Source organism: Ictidomys tridecemlineatus, chromosome 5 (genome assembly GCF_052094955.1).
Source record: "Ictidomys tridecemlineatus isolate mIctTri1 chromosome 5, mIctTri1.hap1, whole genome shotgun sequence".
NCBI lineage: Eukaryota > Metazoa > Chordata > Mammalia > Rodentia > Sciuridae > Ictidomys > Ictidomys tridecemlineatus.
In genome coordinates, this window is record NC_135481.1 from 32,840,033 (window position 1) to 32,853,749 (window position 13,717).

The 13,717-nt window shown below is 38.1% G+C and overlaps 1 protein-coding gene across 4 annotated transcripts in view; it reads right to left on the minus strand.

Moving 5' to 3' along the window:
* The window catches only part of Slc12a1 (solute carrier family 12 member 1), an 85,057-nt gene that overhangs the window by 59,592 nt on the left and 11,748 nt on the right, over positions 1-13,717 (minus strand). Inside the window, exons 3-10 of one of the 4 annotated variants that reach the window (XM_078049646.1) lie at positions 13,297-13,431; positions 13,048-13,123; positions 8,271-8,366; positions 7,641-7,736; positions 5,179-5,318; positions 4,002-4,112; positions 1,833-1,944; positions 165-292 (exon numbers count right to left, since the gene is read on the minus strand). In XM_078049646.1, the coding sequence (XP_077905772.1) occupies positions 165-292; positions 1,833-1,944; positions 4,002-4,112; positions 5,179-5,318; positions 7,641-7,736; positions 8,271-8,366; positions 13,048-13,123; positions 13,297-13,431 (894 nt within the window). Of the gene's footprint in view, positions 1-164; positions 293-1,832; positions 1,945-4,001; positions 4,113-5,178; positions 5,319-7,023; positions 7,120-7,640; positions 7,737-8,270; positions 8,367-13,047; positions 13,124-13,296; positions 13,432-13,717 lie in introns of all 4 variants that reach the window. The other 3 variants (XM_013359844.4, XM_040275506.2, XM_040275507.2) reach the window with 3 other exon arrangements.

The window sequence follows — 13,717 nt, forward strand, 5'->3', positions numbered from 1 at the left end:
AAATTGAGCATTAAAAGAGAGAACTTTAAGTAGCCAGGAAAACTTGCAGAAATTTTATAGTTTTGAATCTGTAGGGAAATGGGGTCACATTCAATCTCTTAGATCCCTGGGCTGTCTATCAACTGCACTACCATGAACTACACAAAGCAGAGAAAACAGCGTACCTCCAAATCTCCCGAAATATTGGCACCAGCAAGAATCCCAGTAGCTGCTGGGAAAAAAATAGCAAAGACAGAGAAGAAGCCTTCTCCTTTTGTGAAGCTTGGTCCAAAGTTTTCTGCAAATATTGATGCTACAACACAAATTACAAGAAAATTATCATGTAGACTTTTTTCACAGAGTAGAAAACCTTTGGCTTCTATAACTCTAAATGCAAATATATCTCAAGAGTCTAACTGGGATGAACTGAAAGATGCTGTTGTACTCCTGATGGATTTGTTAGTATTTGCCAACAGTCAAAATGTATATCATAAGACTTCAGAGCTCTATGACATAGCTCTGAAAAATCAGTAATTTTTTGTGTTAACAGAGATCCAGGATGCCTGACTTCTTTGAGTCTTGAAGAGATTGAAAGAGAAGACGAAAAACTCTTTTATCATCATACTGGCACATTCACAAAGTATACCATATACATTCACACATACCATGTCCCCCCACCAACTACATACTCATATACATACATACCTGAAACAAGCAACATTCTTTTTTTATGCTTTTAATTTAAATGATAGGAGAATTCTGTGGGTGAGGCTACTTGAAAATGTTATCATTAATTTTCTAATCTCTTTGCCTCTTGCCCCCAGAGTTTGGATCTTAGATCCTTATACCAAATTCTCATATGTGAGAGAGTAGTGCCTTGTCCCTACAGTAAGACTGTCCCACAGGTTGCCATCATATTACTTAAGTGAAAGGAAACAATCTAGAAGAAAAACAGAAAGGAAAAAGAAAAGGAGGAAGAAAATCATGAACAAAAGAATCAGATGCAAAGAGGAAAGAAAATTTAAAACATCAGAAAAAAATACCATATGAATGGGAAAGAGGGAAAAGAATAGAAAGGAAAAGAATGTTCATGTCCAAAGCAAACAAAATAATCTTTACAGAGAAAGAGACTCAGGAAGATAGAGGTAATGTGATTTTTTTTTAAAGAAAACAAATATGGACAACTGAACAAATAATAAAGTGAAATACAAAACAAACTCAGCAGTGGATTCCAGGGTGGAAAGGTAGGAACAAGTGGGTATGTGGAACAGAATAGGAGAGAGAGGTCAAATTCCATGCTTGGTGATGTTATCCCAGGATGCTACACTAAGTAAACCTATAATTCTTCATGCTTGAAAACCTGACACTGATGCAACTAGCTAATGCCACAGCAAGGTTAAGATGCCAAAAAATCTACCAGGAAGGAAAAAAAAAATGTCTTTGTTTGACTCTAGTGCTCTGCACTGGTTGAACAAATTGTTCAAGCTGTGTTCTCTTTCCCTGCATGTAATTTCTATTCCCACTACTTGACAGCAACAATTTGTCCAGCATTTTAAGGTTTACAAGGCACTTTCATAACAACTATCTCATTTACTCTTCAAAATTCCCTCAGGAAGTTATTATTATCATCACCCACACATTTAGCAGGAAAATCTGAGACCCAAACACATCAGGTGACCTGTCCAGCTGATAAACAGTGGATTTAAAATTCAACCCTGTCTCTCCCAAATCCAATTCTAGTATGTGGTCTCTTTCCTGGGCTATGCTGGAATTCTGTTGGCTATGATTGGGGGATAGGGACAGTGATGTGGGGAGCAACATGGGTTGAGGAGAAACTAATCTGTCATCTGTACCTTGGTAATTGAAGAAGCCTCTGGATTTCTTCTCATTGTTGGATGGAATGACAGTCCCAATGAAGAAGTTTGCAATTGCAATGAGAAGAATAATCAGAAGAATCACTTGAGCCTGGAACGGCAAAATGAAAGGGGATCAAATTAGATTTAGTTAATAACTTTTCACATAATTGTAGAAGTTATTGTCCACTGGAGAAAGACTCTCTGCTTATTCAATAAGGCTCTGCTCCCCAATGTCAGTGATAAGTGCATCCTTATGGACTATCATCTTAACAGACCCTCTTCTACTTAGATGTAACGACTGCATTTTCAGTTGGAGTATGTGCTTGGGTACTTGGAGGTGACACTTCAAGAACATTTTAAGTAGGAAGTGGGAAACTACCACAATAACTTCGAGGAATGTAACTGGAGCCAGAAGGTTTAACTTGTACAGATTTGAGTTCTTTTCCAGGCAGAGTACCTATGAATTCTTCCTCTTCCTACTGCAGAAGGCCTACCAGCGAACGGAAGGGTTCATGGAATTTCCATCATGCCCATAATGTCAGGCTGCCAATGTGTGCTCATGTGAACAGTCTACTACTGGCCAAATGGTCTTCCTTCAGTTCCTGAAACTTTTCAAATGGTGTACCTGCTTGACATCACCATATACTGTTGGTGTATGTACTCTAGCAGGATCTCACTTCACCCTAGTCTTCATGTATCTATTTCCTGCATCCTATAGGTCTCTGTGACCTCCTCAAAGAGCCCTCTCCTGCTACTTGATCTGAACTACAAGTACCTTATTCACTGAGGACTTATAATACAACAGATGAAGCTTTAAATTTTAATTTTGAGGTGGAACACTAGAGATTGAACACAAGGGTGCTTTACCATTGAGCTACATCCCTAACCTTCCCTCATATTTTATTTGTTTTTGTTGAGACAGGGCCTCACTAAGTTGCTGAAGTTAAATGATTTACTCAGGTCACAGAGATATAAATCAGATTCAAATCTAGGCATTCTAACTACAAAGGTGAAGTTTTAAATACTACCCTCTACTGCTGTGGAACTACTTTGTCTCCCTTGGGGCATAAAGTAATCTAAAACCAGTGTCCTTTTACTTCCTCCTTTTGCTTGTTGCTTGCTTGCTAGCTTTCTTTATTTCTTCCAGATCCTAGGGATTAAACCCAGGGCTTGTACAGACTAAGCAATCACACTACCACTGTGTTACATTCCCAGCCCCCTTGTTATTTTCTAATATCCCAGTGTCCTGTTATTTCCTTGATAGTATATTATATCATTTACCATTTTCTATTTGTTTTTCTATTTACTTACTCATCTATCCATAGACCAGATGCTGAACTGTGACAGGGATTATGCTTGTTTTGGTCACAACTGAATTTCTAGTACCTCGCAGAAGGCCCAGCACATGGCAGACACTGTTTAATGTGTGAATATTGCTTAACTTATGAGTATATAACCCAGAAATAGATGCCATGTTGGAATGTTTTCCTACTCCCTTATAGGGGTGGGAGGCTTTGAGGATCTTTCCATTTCTGGTGACCACTTGAGAACCAGTTACAGTGTCTCCAAGCTTGCAGAATATTTTCAGTGGCACAGATTCTTGTGTGGAGTTACAAAAGAGGCAAAAGACATGCTCCCTGTCATTCAGAAATTTACTCTCTGCTTTAAAATCTGCCAGTTAAATTCAGATGTATTCTGGTTCCAAAGCCTGTAACACATTAAAATTTGCTGGTGAAATTCTGGGTTTAAGAGGAAAATAATAGTTCTGCCTCTGCTACCTTTTCCCAACGCACCGTCACTTCTTTTGGGTTTCAGCACCCATGGGCAGCTTGAAAGGGAATACCAGGGCTTGTGGTTGAAACATGGGCTTCTAGTATGCACTGCGGTTAGGGTCATAAGGGGTCTGGGCATGAAGATGGAAGCAACTTTAGTGGCTGTGTCACTGGGATGACACAAAGGGCCAAGCACAGGCCGACAATGTGACACACAAGCTGTGAGGCATGACAAGACTTGGTGCTTTGTGGGCTGGAGGTTCCACCTAGCACTACTAAGTGGCTCCTTTTGCCATAGCAAATAGCCATTCTTTTTGAATATAGGGTTCTCTCAATTTCTGCAATTTGTTCAGAACCTGACCAGCAGTTGATAACACCATTTTGAGAAATTCACCTTTGCTTCCCATTCCATTCCAGCTACTGAAATTCCTAGGAGAATCACTACTGTGATGGAGCCTATTATCCGGATGTCATTGGTTGGATCCACCATCATTGAATCACTTTCCTAAAGGTAAAAAAGTCAATAGTGATTAGAGATAAAACTTTTTGCATATAGATATAGATACAACTTTTTGCATATCTTATTGTAACATTTACCAGTAAGAAGAGATTTTTGTACACTGATGCCTGGGGCCATTAGGACAATAGAAAAATGAAGTGCTCATAAATTTGAGAAGATAAAGAATCTACCTTTTTTTTTCCTTTGATAATAGACCTTGGATAGCCAAGGTTAGGAGTTGGAAATTTTAGAGATTCAGTATAGTCACAGCTTTTAAAGCCTACTGTAGCACTAAGTAAAAGCATATATGCATACATTGTGCTTTGTTTCAGAAGAATGATTAGTTATTTTAGGGTATCAGGGGGAATTCTAGAGGAATACCAATGAGTTTTTTAACAATGTGAATACTGGAAAATTATTCTTAAAAGCCCATTTAAGAATAGACAACACAAACCTCATAATGCATTTCTTGAAGATAATATGCCTCACAAAGTATGTAAATGCTCATGATTCATATAATTTTAAAATACAGGTCATTTTATTAATTGAATTCAGTGTGCACCATTGTTACCATAAGACAAAGATCATAAGTTAGTTTGTACACAAGCCAATTAGTGTGCTTATCCCTACACCATTCTAGTTTGGGTATCTAAAACGAGGAAATACCTAGTTTTCTGCAGTGGGTTATTCTAATGTTTGAACTTTTGGAAATCTGTAAGCGTAATAGAAGTATGACTATCTGATTTTTCATATTTTGCACAATGTTTCATGTGTCATTTCATCTGATCTATACCATTCTACCATGAAACACATAGAACAGTATTATTAACCCATTGTATAGATCTGGAAAACACACTTCAGATGAACAGTGGAATTGGTCCAGAGTCTTCCAGTTGGTAAAGTGAGAGCTGGAATTCAAAGCCAGAACTTCTGAGGTCATGTCTGAGGCTCCTTTTCCTATATCCAACTTTCCCCCTCTCATCTTGCCATAATAATATCCCCATAACCCCCTAAACCCTGGAAAAAGAAATACATTATCTTGCTTGACTGTATAAAGAAAAACTTTACTTACCTTAAGAAGATCTACCACAGTTTCAGCAAATCCCACCACATACATAGCAACAGCCACTGCATTGGCAAAAGCAAAGATCAAGCCTATTGACCCACCAAACTCAGGCCCTAAGCTCCTGGAAATAAGGTAGTAGGCTCCACCTGAAATAAGAAAGGAACATATTTTACATTGAGTAATTGCCAAGAATTTAATTTACATGATCAAATTATTTTGAAAGTCTGAAAAATTTTAAATGTTAATTATTCTAATAAAGCATGACAGCTTTCTAATAATTTTAGGGCTCCTGTGTCATCATAATGAATAACCTAGCCATTCCTTGTACTCTGTACGTAATCTACAATAGAAGTATCCTGACTTAATGAATTCAATTTATTGAAACTTAAATGCAAAAAAATGCTCTATGCAAGAAATTTTTATCAAAAAATTCTTTGTCTTTAAAAAAAATATCACTGTAGTATTCAGATTAATAATGTGATTGCAGTAAAATAAAACTTTATGTCCAAAATTTTCAGAAACGAACAGGCCTAGAAAGAAAATGAAGTGGAAGAAGTTGGTCTTTATTCTTTCAACTTCCTTTTCTATCCCATAAAATGTTCTTGGATACACTTGCTGTATAAAACAAGGTATCAATATAATGCTACATACTGTTCCTTCTAAAAATCAGACTTGGTTTTTAGCTCAACAAGGCATGATTATTGCCAAATACCATAATTGGGGACCAAGTGGGAGGCAAAGCAGGAAAGGTTTGGAACAATTGCCTCTTCCTTGGCCATGTCTGTGTCCTCCTGTGTACAGGAAAGACTAAGGTGACTGGTCAACAGCCTGAATCGTACCTAGAGCAAGTTAGTGATTTTTTTTTTTTAAGGCTATATGAGAGAGCCCTGATTATTTAAAAGACCATCACAACAATTTTCTATATGGAACTAGTCTTGGAGGTAGGCACAGTGGACTTGGAAATAACATTGAACAAATGCACTGAAAAACAGGAAAACCACCTTCTACTGAGAAGGAATTTCTTTCACTAGAGTAACTGCTTTGGGTTAAGTGACCAAAGTCTTCTCTAAAAATGTAATGTATTTTCTGGGTAGAGCAAATCCACATTATTTCCTTTAGCTTGTTTCATTAAACAAGTTAGCTAGACAGTTAAATAGGTAGGCTTGGTCAAAATGAGAGTCAGGCAGAAGTTGGCAGAGGAAGTATTTTGTGGGTGGGATGGTGTTTTAGAAGGCCCTGATCAAGAAGACCTAGTTCCCAAAAAAGTAGACTCCAAAAGCCAAGGGAAAGGCAATGAGGAAGAAGTTAGAAGAACAATAATGAATTTCATCCACTTCATTTTCTATCTAGGCCTACCTGCTGCTGATAGCTTGCAAACTTTTTGTTTTTATTTTCTTCTTGATGATCTTTTCATGCCTGTTGGCCATGAGGAGCATATTGTTTGGGGTGAACCTTGAAGGCTGGGCACAGGATGATTTACTGAATGGGAATCATCACTAGTGTCAGGTAAGGTGCTAGAGAAGACCTATCCTGAAGGGACCTAAGAGAAGGCTGGCAGGAATCTTCCTTGTATAAAAATAGACCTCATATTTTGTTGTATTCCATACTTTCTTACTAAACAGATAGTCATCCTATTAAAAAAAAAAACATGTTTTATCCTAGGAACTAGGTAAAAGAGGTCTTTTCTGGAGATCCCCTAATTTTAGTTGAGAAGCATGTTGCCTTGTTGTTTAAATTTTTTTTTTAAACTTTGGAGGCTAATTAGCAACATGAAAATTTCGCTCCCAATATTAGACCATTTTAAAAATTGCTCTGTAACCTAAGCTCATAGTCATAAGTAAATTGACTTACCTCCTCGTACTACTCCATTTGTGCAAATAGCAGACATAGAAATACCTGTGAGTGTTGTCACTACCACACTCAGGCCAATGATGACGACTCCAAGACCTGCAAAATCCCCCAAGAAAGGTGTTTGGCTCCAGAACTGAGATAAGTCACCAGGACTTCAGGATGCAGCAGTCTGTCTGTCAGAGAAGGATCCGTCTCCCCATGAAAACCTGAAATGTTCTAAAAGATCCCCATTCCATGGAGGTCTAGGAAGCACCTGAAATGTACTAAACTTTAAAACTGAAGTCGTGTGGAGGAGTCAGTTTCTAAGAAACACCAGCAACAGCTGTGCAGACTTGCCTGAAAAATAAAATGTTTACCAGAGGCATTTGTGCATCTGTGAAGCTTGACCTGCAATGTGCCAGAGAGGTCTATGAGAAAGGAGACCAGAGCTGACCAGAGGAGACCTGGACTATACTCACCATACCTGATGCTTCCCTCTGCATCCAGATCCTCCAGACACTTAGCCAGGCTTCAAGAACACAGAGCTATTTCCTTGTTCTCATCAAAAACAAGTATATAAAAAGTTTTTGCATACCCGTAGTAAGTGATGAGGGTATTAGATATCTTAGAGATTTTACCTCCACGAACAAACCCGTTAGTTGCTATTGCAGAAGTTGACAACCCAGTAATAGAAGTTACCATGGTGGAAAGAAGAATTATGAGAACTCCAAGACCTGTTAGCAATGAAAGATAGAAGATATTACATTTCACTTTTCTCCTATGGTTTCCTTACTTCTGCAAACTAGACAGCTTTTAATTTGAGTTTCCAAGTCCATGTCTTGGGCCCCAATGGGGTTTCTTGTGCTGAGGAGAGACTGGTATGCCTGGCATAAAGATCAAGTCTGAGAACCACTCGTTATGATGAAGGATGGTTTACCAAAGTAAACACAATCTAAAATGCAGCCCTGGAAAGGAAAAGTTGACTTATGCTGGTGTCCTGGGAGAGAAACTACCCTGGCTGTGAAAAGAGAAAACATGACATTTGACCTTCTCTCTTGCTTGAGAGGAACATGAATGAGAAAGTTGGGGATTTGACAAAGGTTAAATCCTTCTCCATTTTTCTTGCATCCCTTTGCTGGTGGGGAGGGAAAGAAAGGAACCAACTTGTATTACCTTTGAAAACACTCCCAGAAAGGTCAGTGGTGAGCTATTTGAGCCTGTGTTGCCTTTACCTTACAAATGATGTTGCGGGTCACAAGTTTAATTACCTCCTCTGACATATCCATTTGTGGCAATAGCAGAGGTGGATAAACCAGTGATACCAGTCACTGTCACGGCTAAGCCGATGATAATCACACCAAGACCTCAGTTGAGAGAGGAAAAATAAAGGCAATTAAATGGTGGAACAATCTATTGGGTCATTTGCATAAAAACTAACAAACCTAAGGTCATCATTGAAGGACCACATTTGAGAATCACAGGTTGGCCAGGAAATCATCAAACAATCAATGTTCAACTTTGAAGTTTTCTGTCAAGAGCTAAAATGTGCAAAGCTATGTTGCATGCAACTGAACAACCGAAATGGGTCAAAATATAATGCGAACCCTGGGGTTAGTGACATTCTAGAAACCAATGAACAAAAAACGAATCTATACTATCCCAAGCTGTTAATATAACTGTAGATCAAATGAGATTCCTCCTAGTTAACTTTCTTTTTTGTACATTGGTCCTGTAGGGGTGGAAAATTACATACAGGATAGCAAACTATTCATCGGACAGACGGGTAAGGTAGAAAGAATGAAATCAAACTACATTAACTTACTGGCTGTGTGACCTCTGGCAGGCTACTTATTTTCTGAGCCAAAGATGGCAATTGAGTTAGAAAGAATGCATATGTTAAGTTGCTACCATAGTACATAGAACATAGTACATAATCAAACTTTTTCACTGTATTTGCAACAGTCATAAAGGCTATTGTTTATTAAAAGCCTTCTATATATAGCTGTGTGGTAGGTAGTGTGAGAGCCTCAAGAAAAAATAATATGAAATGAAAAAAGCTGCCCTTGAAGATCTAACTGTTCAGAAGGTTAATGAACATAACGAAAGGAAGAAAGTGGTAGAGGCCAGAATTTGGAGGAAGGCCTGACTACAAAGATGACAGAATTTGCCAGAATATATTGCTTTGGTATAAGAATTTTTTCTATTAAAGACAAATAAAAAGAGGACACCAGAAAAGTTCTCTGTTCCTTCCTCTTTCCCTAAATGCAGGATATACATTTGTAAACGCCCTGACTAGTTACCAGGAAGGACAGAAACTAAAGACCAGAGACAAAACTTCAGACTCTGTTTAGCCTACAGAAGGCATCACAAGAATGCATACACCTTATCTTCCAGTAGGCCTGTTCCCATTTACTTAGCTTCCCACAATTTGCACACCAGAAACCCAAAGTCCTTTTCCTCTATCTGGCCACCCTCCCACAGCTTTATTGTTCTTTTGTTAAGATGATCTATAAGCTCATGTTCTAATGGACCTTTTGAATCACTTATCACTGGGGTGCTCATGTGTATGCACCATGAATATGTTAATAAATTTCTTTCTTTCTTTCTTTCTTTCTTTTTTTTGGTTAATCTGGCTTTGAATAGTTTAATTTTTAAGGCCACAGTCGATGAACCTAAGGTGATAGAGGGAAACACTATTTCCCTCTCCTACAATACCCTGTCCAGTGGAGGCTGACCCAGAGTTCATGGAGAAGATTGTAGGATCACAGCCTCTGCACTCCCTCTGGTTCCATTGGGAATGGTCTGGTCTGGACTGTTTGGTGTTTCCATACACAAAGCAGATGCTCTATAATTGCTGATGGTAGGCTCTTTTACCTCAGGGATGTCTTGGTCCATGCCCCAATAAAAGGGAAGTGGAGAGTGATTAAAGGCAGAAATACTGAGATGCTCCCAGATATATTGTGGATCTAGCAGGAGTCTCTAGACTATTGTGCAGGATAAAGTGCAGTGGCAATAGGTTAATTGTAGGGCAAAAGTTGCAAACTTGGATTATACTGCTTTGGTCTCTGTAGACTCTTAAAAGCTAGAGTTTCTAAGAAACAGTTGCACTAAATGTGTTGTGTCTATTGCAAGGATCCTGTGGTGAGAGCATCACTTCTGTATACTATGTGGCTTCAGGTTCTTGCACTAGTAAATGTGATTTATTTTTATCCTCTGCACATTATTTTTCTCTTGACTTTGTTTTTAGAAAGTTAGTTTAAGATTGAATGTTTAACATACCCAGAAATGGTAACAGGACCATATAGTTTGCATTGCTTGGCATTAAACCTATTCTAATTTATTATTTCCCTATCCATATTTTTCCTTTGCCTCTATTTTCCCCAAAGTTCTTAATTTTTTCTTTAATATTATGTATATTTCTGTAAGCCATTTGAAATCTCAGGACAATGTTTTATATTCTTAAACAACAAGGGTTTTCTTCTCTTCCTCTCATAATTACACATAAAATCCCTGGGTGAAAGGCAGCATAGGAAACTTTCAGTTCATTGTTTTCTCAGAGTGTGGTCCTCCAACCACCTGCTCCAGGAAATGCCTGGGGTGCTTCTTAAAAATGCCCGGACCTTCTGAGTTGGGATCTTCAAAAGTGAATCCCAGCATTTTGCAATTTTCTAATCTAATTTATCAGATAATTCTTACCTACCTTACAGTAAGATGACTCAGCTACCCTCAGCTTATCTCAACTTGTGTCTGCCTGTTCAGCAAGGACCTTTAGGTTTATCTTCAAAGAACTGATTGGGAAAGAATTAACCCAGCTCCCTAGATTTTAGATGAGAAGTAAAGCTCACAGGGTAAAGGGACTTGCTTCAGGTCGTGCCTGCTTTTCACACTCATCTCCCTTGCCAAATGGGTAAGTTTATTGGAAACCATCTCGCCCCAGCCAACATCTCTAAAATAGAGAAGAACAGCTAGATGGCATTATCATTCCTTCCTTCCATTTGCTTTTAGGAATAAAGCAGTCAAATCTCAGAGCTCCTGAATGGCTATCCCAGGGCTGTAGCTACTGTTGCTGCTGGTTCCAGATTCCTTCTGGCTTTATCCACAAGATCTGGGCTTGAATATTTTGTGGGCGGGTTTCTTCTCTAAGCTACCCCCAAAGCAAGAAGAAACGAAGTGTGTTTGTTTCTTTTCTTTTCCAGTACAGAGAACCCAAATGGGAATAAATGGTGGCTTAAATCATTTAACTTTAGGTTCACAGCAAAGGCCAGTGAAACAGCGTGGTTGATAAGAAGTTTCTACTACTCCCTAAAATCTATTTTCTGAGAATTAAAAAAAGAAAGAAAAGAAAAAATTGAAACAAAACAAAGCTCCTAAGCCTCCATTCAAAGAACGCCTCACTGAACAACGACTGGGTAGAACTCCAATCACTTCGAATATGTGATTTAAACACCTTTAGTAATATACCCTTATTAAACAACACTAATGTCTGAAAGTATAATAAACTGTTCAGCAGAAAACAAGATTCTTCATATTTTACAATTTTGTAAGAAACTTGAAATCGGGCTGTGAAGAGTAATGTAAGATCTGATTAAAGTTCAGATTATTGCCCAAACATATGGCTGTTAAATAAGTTGCATTAAAAAGAATTACTCTTGCCCTTGGCTACACTCACACCTCCAAACAAAGTAATGTTTCTTGATGATCTCAATAAGTTACTAAACTGCCCTTAAAAACCTAATTTTGCATGAAACCCTGGAGCAAAACCTTGGCAATATTAAGATGCAGATTTTCCATGGAACAGCATATACTTATTTTGGACCCTGCGGCTGTACGCGTTCATTTGATATGCATCATAAAACCGGCAAGCAGCCCTTTGTCAGGAACTTAGCAGTTGCCAAACATGAAACATGGAAAAACTGTGGGAACTGGTTCCACTTTTTCAATTTACAGCTTAGCCCTTTCTTTTGAGTTAGTCTTCTGGTGGTTCTGTATGAGTTTTGAGGAGCAAAGGCAGCAGTCACCAACTACTTTTTAAACATGAATTGAGATACCTTCTGGAGTAGTCTCTGAGAGCACATCTGAACTTCTTGACACTCACGCTTTATAAATCTTCCCTCAAAAGTGACTCTAATGTATTTCACATATACAGAATACAACATCATTGCTTTTTATTACATTAAATCACAACCTTTGATAACATTCAAATAAATTTTTTTATACAAATCTTAATAATATGCTCTCAACAAAAAAGATTTGCCAGAAGACATATTTTAAATGGAACACAGCGATTTAAAAGCTTAAATAATCACTCCTAGAATAATATCCATGTCTTCCATTTTCCCATTTAGAAAAAAAAATAACATCAGTTATAGACATGATCTTAGTCATTTCCTCCATCATTTAAAGCTTATATCGGGTAATATCTTATTAACCTTTGTTTTCTCACTGCTGGTACCTGAAGGTAGCACAATTATTTTTTCTGGAAAATGTTCAACAGTTCAGCACTTTTATTAGGTCACATTTTCACCAGTCTTTCCACAAGTAGTTTTCATATAGTGAAGTTTTGCTAATCATCATAAGAGGGATGTTGTTAAGCAAATAAAGGGCAAATGTCAATATATCCCAAAATATGAATATTATTATCTAAAATGAATGTACTTTTGTGTACCTGTTTTACTTTAAACTCTGTCAAAAGATAGATTGACTTGAGCATTTACTTGCATGGCAATTTGGAAAATTCCAGCCTTGCAGGAGCTAACCCTCCTTACTTGTCCTTTCCAACAAACACTGTCAAAGAGGCAAAGTGAAAGGAGCTCAAGTGTAAAAAATTTCTGTAACCTTCATCTCACATGTGGTATTGAAGGTGAAACCAAGTTGCTCACTGGGTTTATAATTTACATCAAAAATTATTTAGGGATTAAAGTTGTGGCTCAGGGGTAGAGCACATGTGAGGCACTGGGTTCGATCCTCAGCACCACATCAATCAATCAATCAATCAATCAATAAAAGTTACTTAAAAAAATCATTTAGGAGGAGGACAATGCTTACCAATTCCAGCTTCTCCAACAATCCAGGAGAGGCGAATGAAGAGCATGACTCCCCAGATATTCAGCATGCATCTTACCTGTGGGTAAAAAAGGGACATTGAAGAGACATGAGAAGCAAATATGGGGCAAAATTCAGTCATCTTTGTAATTCTAGTGTTCAGGCCTTGCTGACACTTAATCATAGAGTGATTAAGTGACACTAGATCATAGAGTGGATGGTTTTCATTTGTAAACACAGGAGCTTTCTCACCAGCACACCTTTCACCCATCCAAACTTCACAACACCAGTTGTATCTTCTTCCTCCTTGTTTTCTGCTTGTTCATCTCCAGGCATCCCATCTCCATTAGCAACCCTGTCAGCTGAACCTGGGGCCACTGTCACATTCTGCATTTTTACAGAGAGTAAAAATATCGAAGTCAACAAACAAATGATTCCATAAAGCTTTCAAAGGCAAATCAAAACAATTCACACGAAACTTTAGACAAGAGAAAAACAAAAACATTCTGGTCATTTTAGCAAAATAGCCCTCCCTGTAGCTCACTCTCACCTTCCCCTGCCCAGCTGATGTGTTCCTTTAGTCAGTGACTTTTAGGCTAAACCTACAGGGGTGGTGAACGGAGGGAACCTAGATGGTCCTCCCACTAATGAGATTATGTCCTTAAATATGATA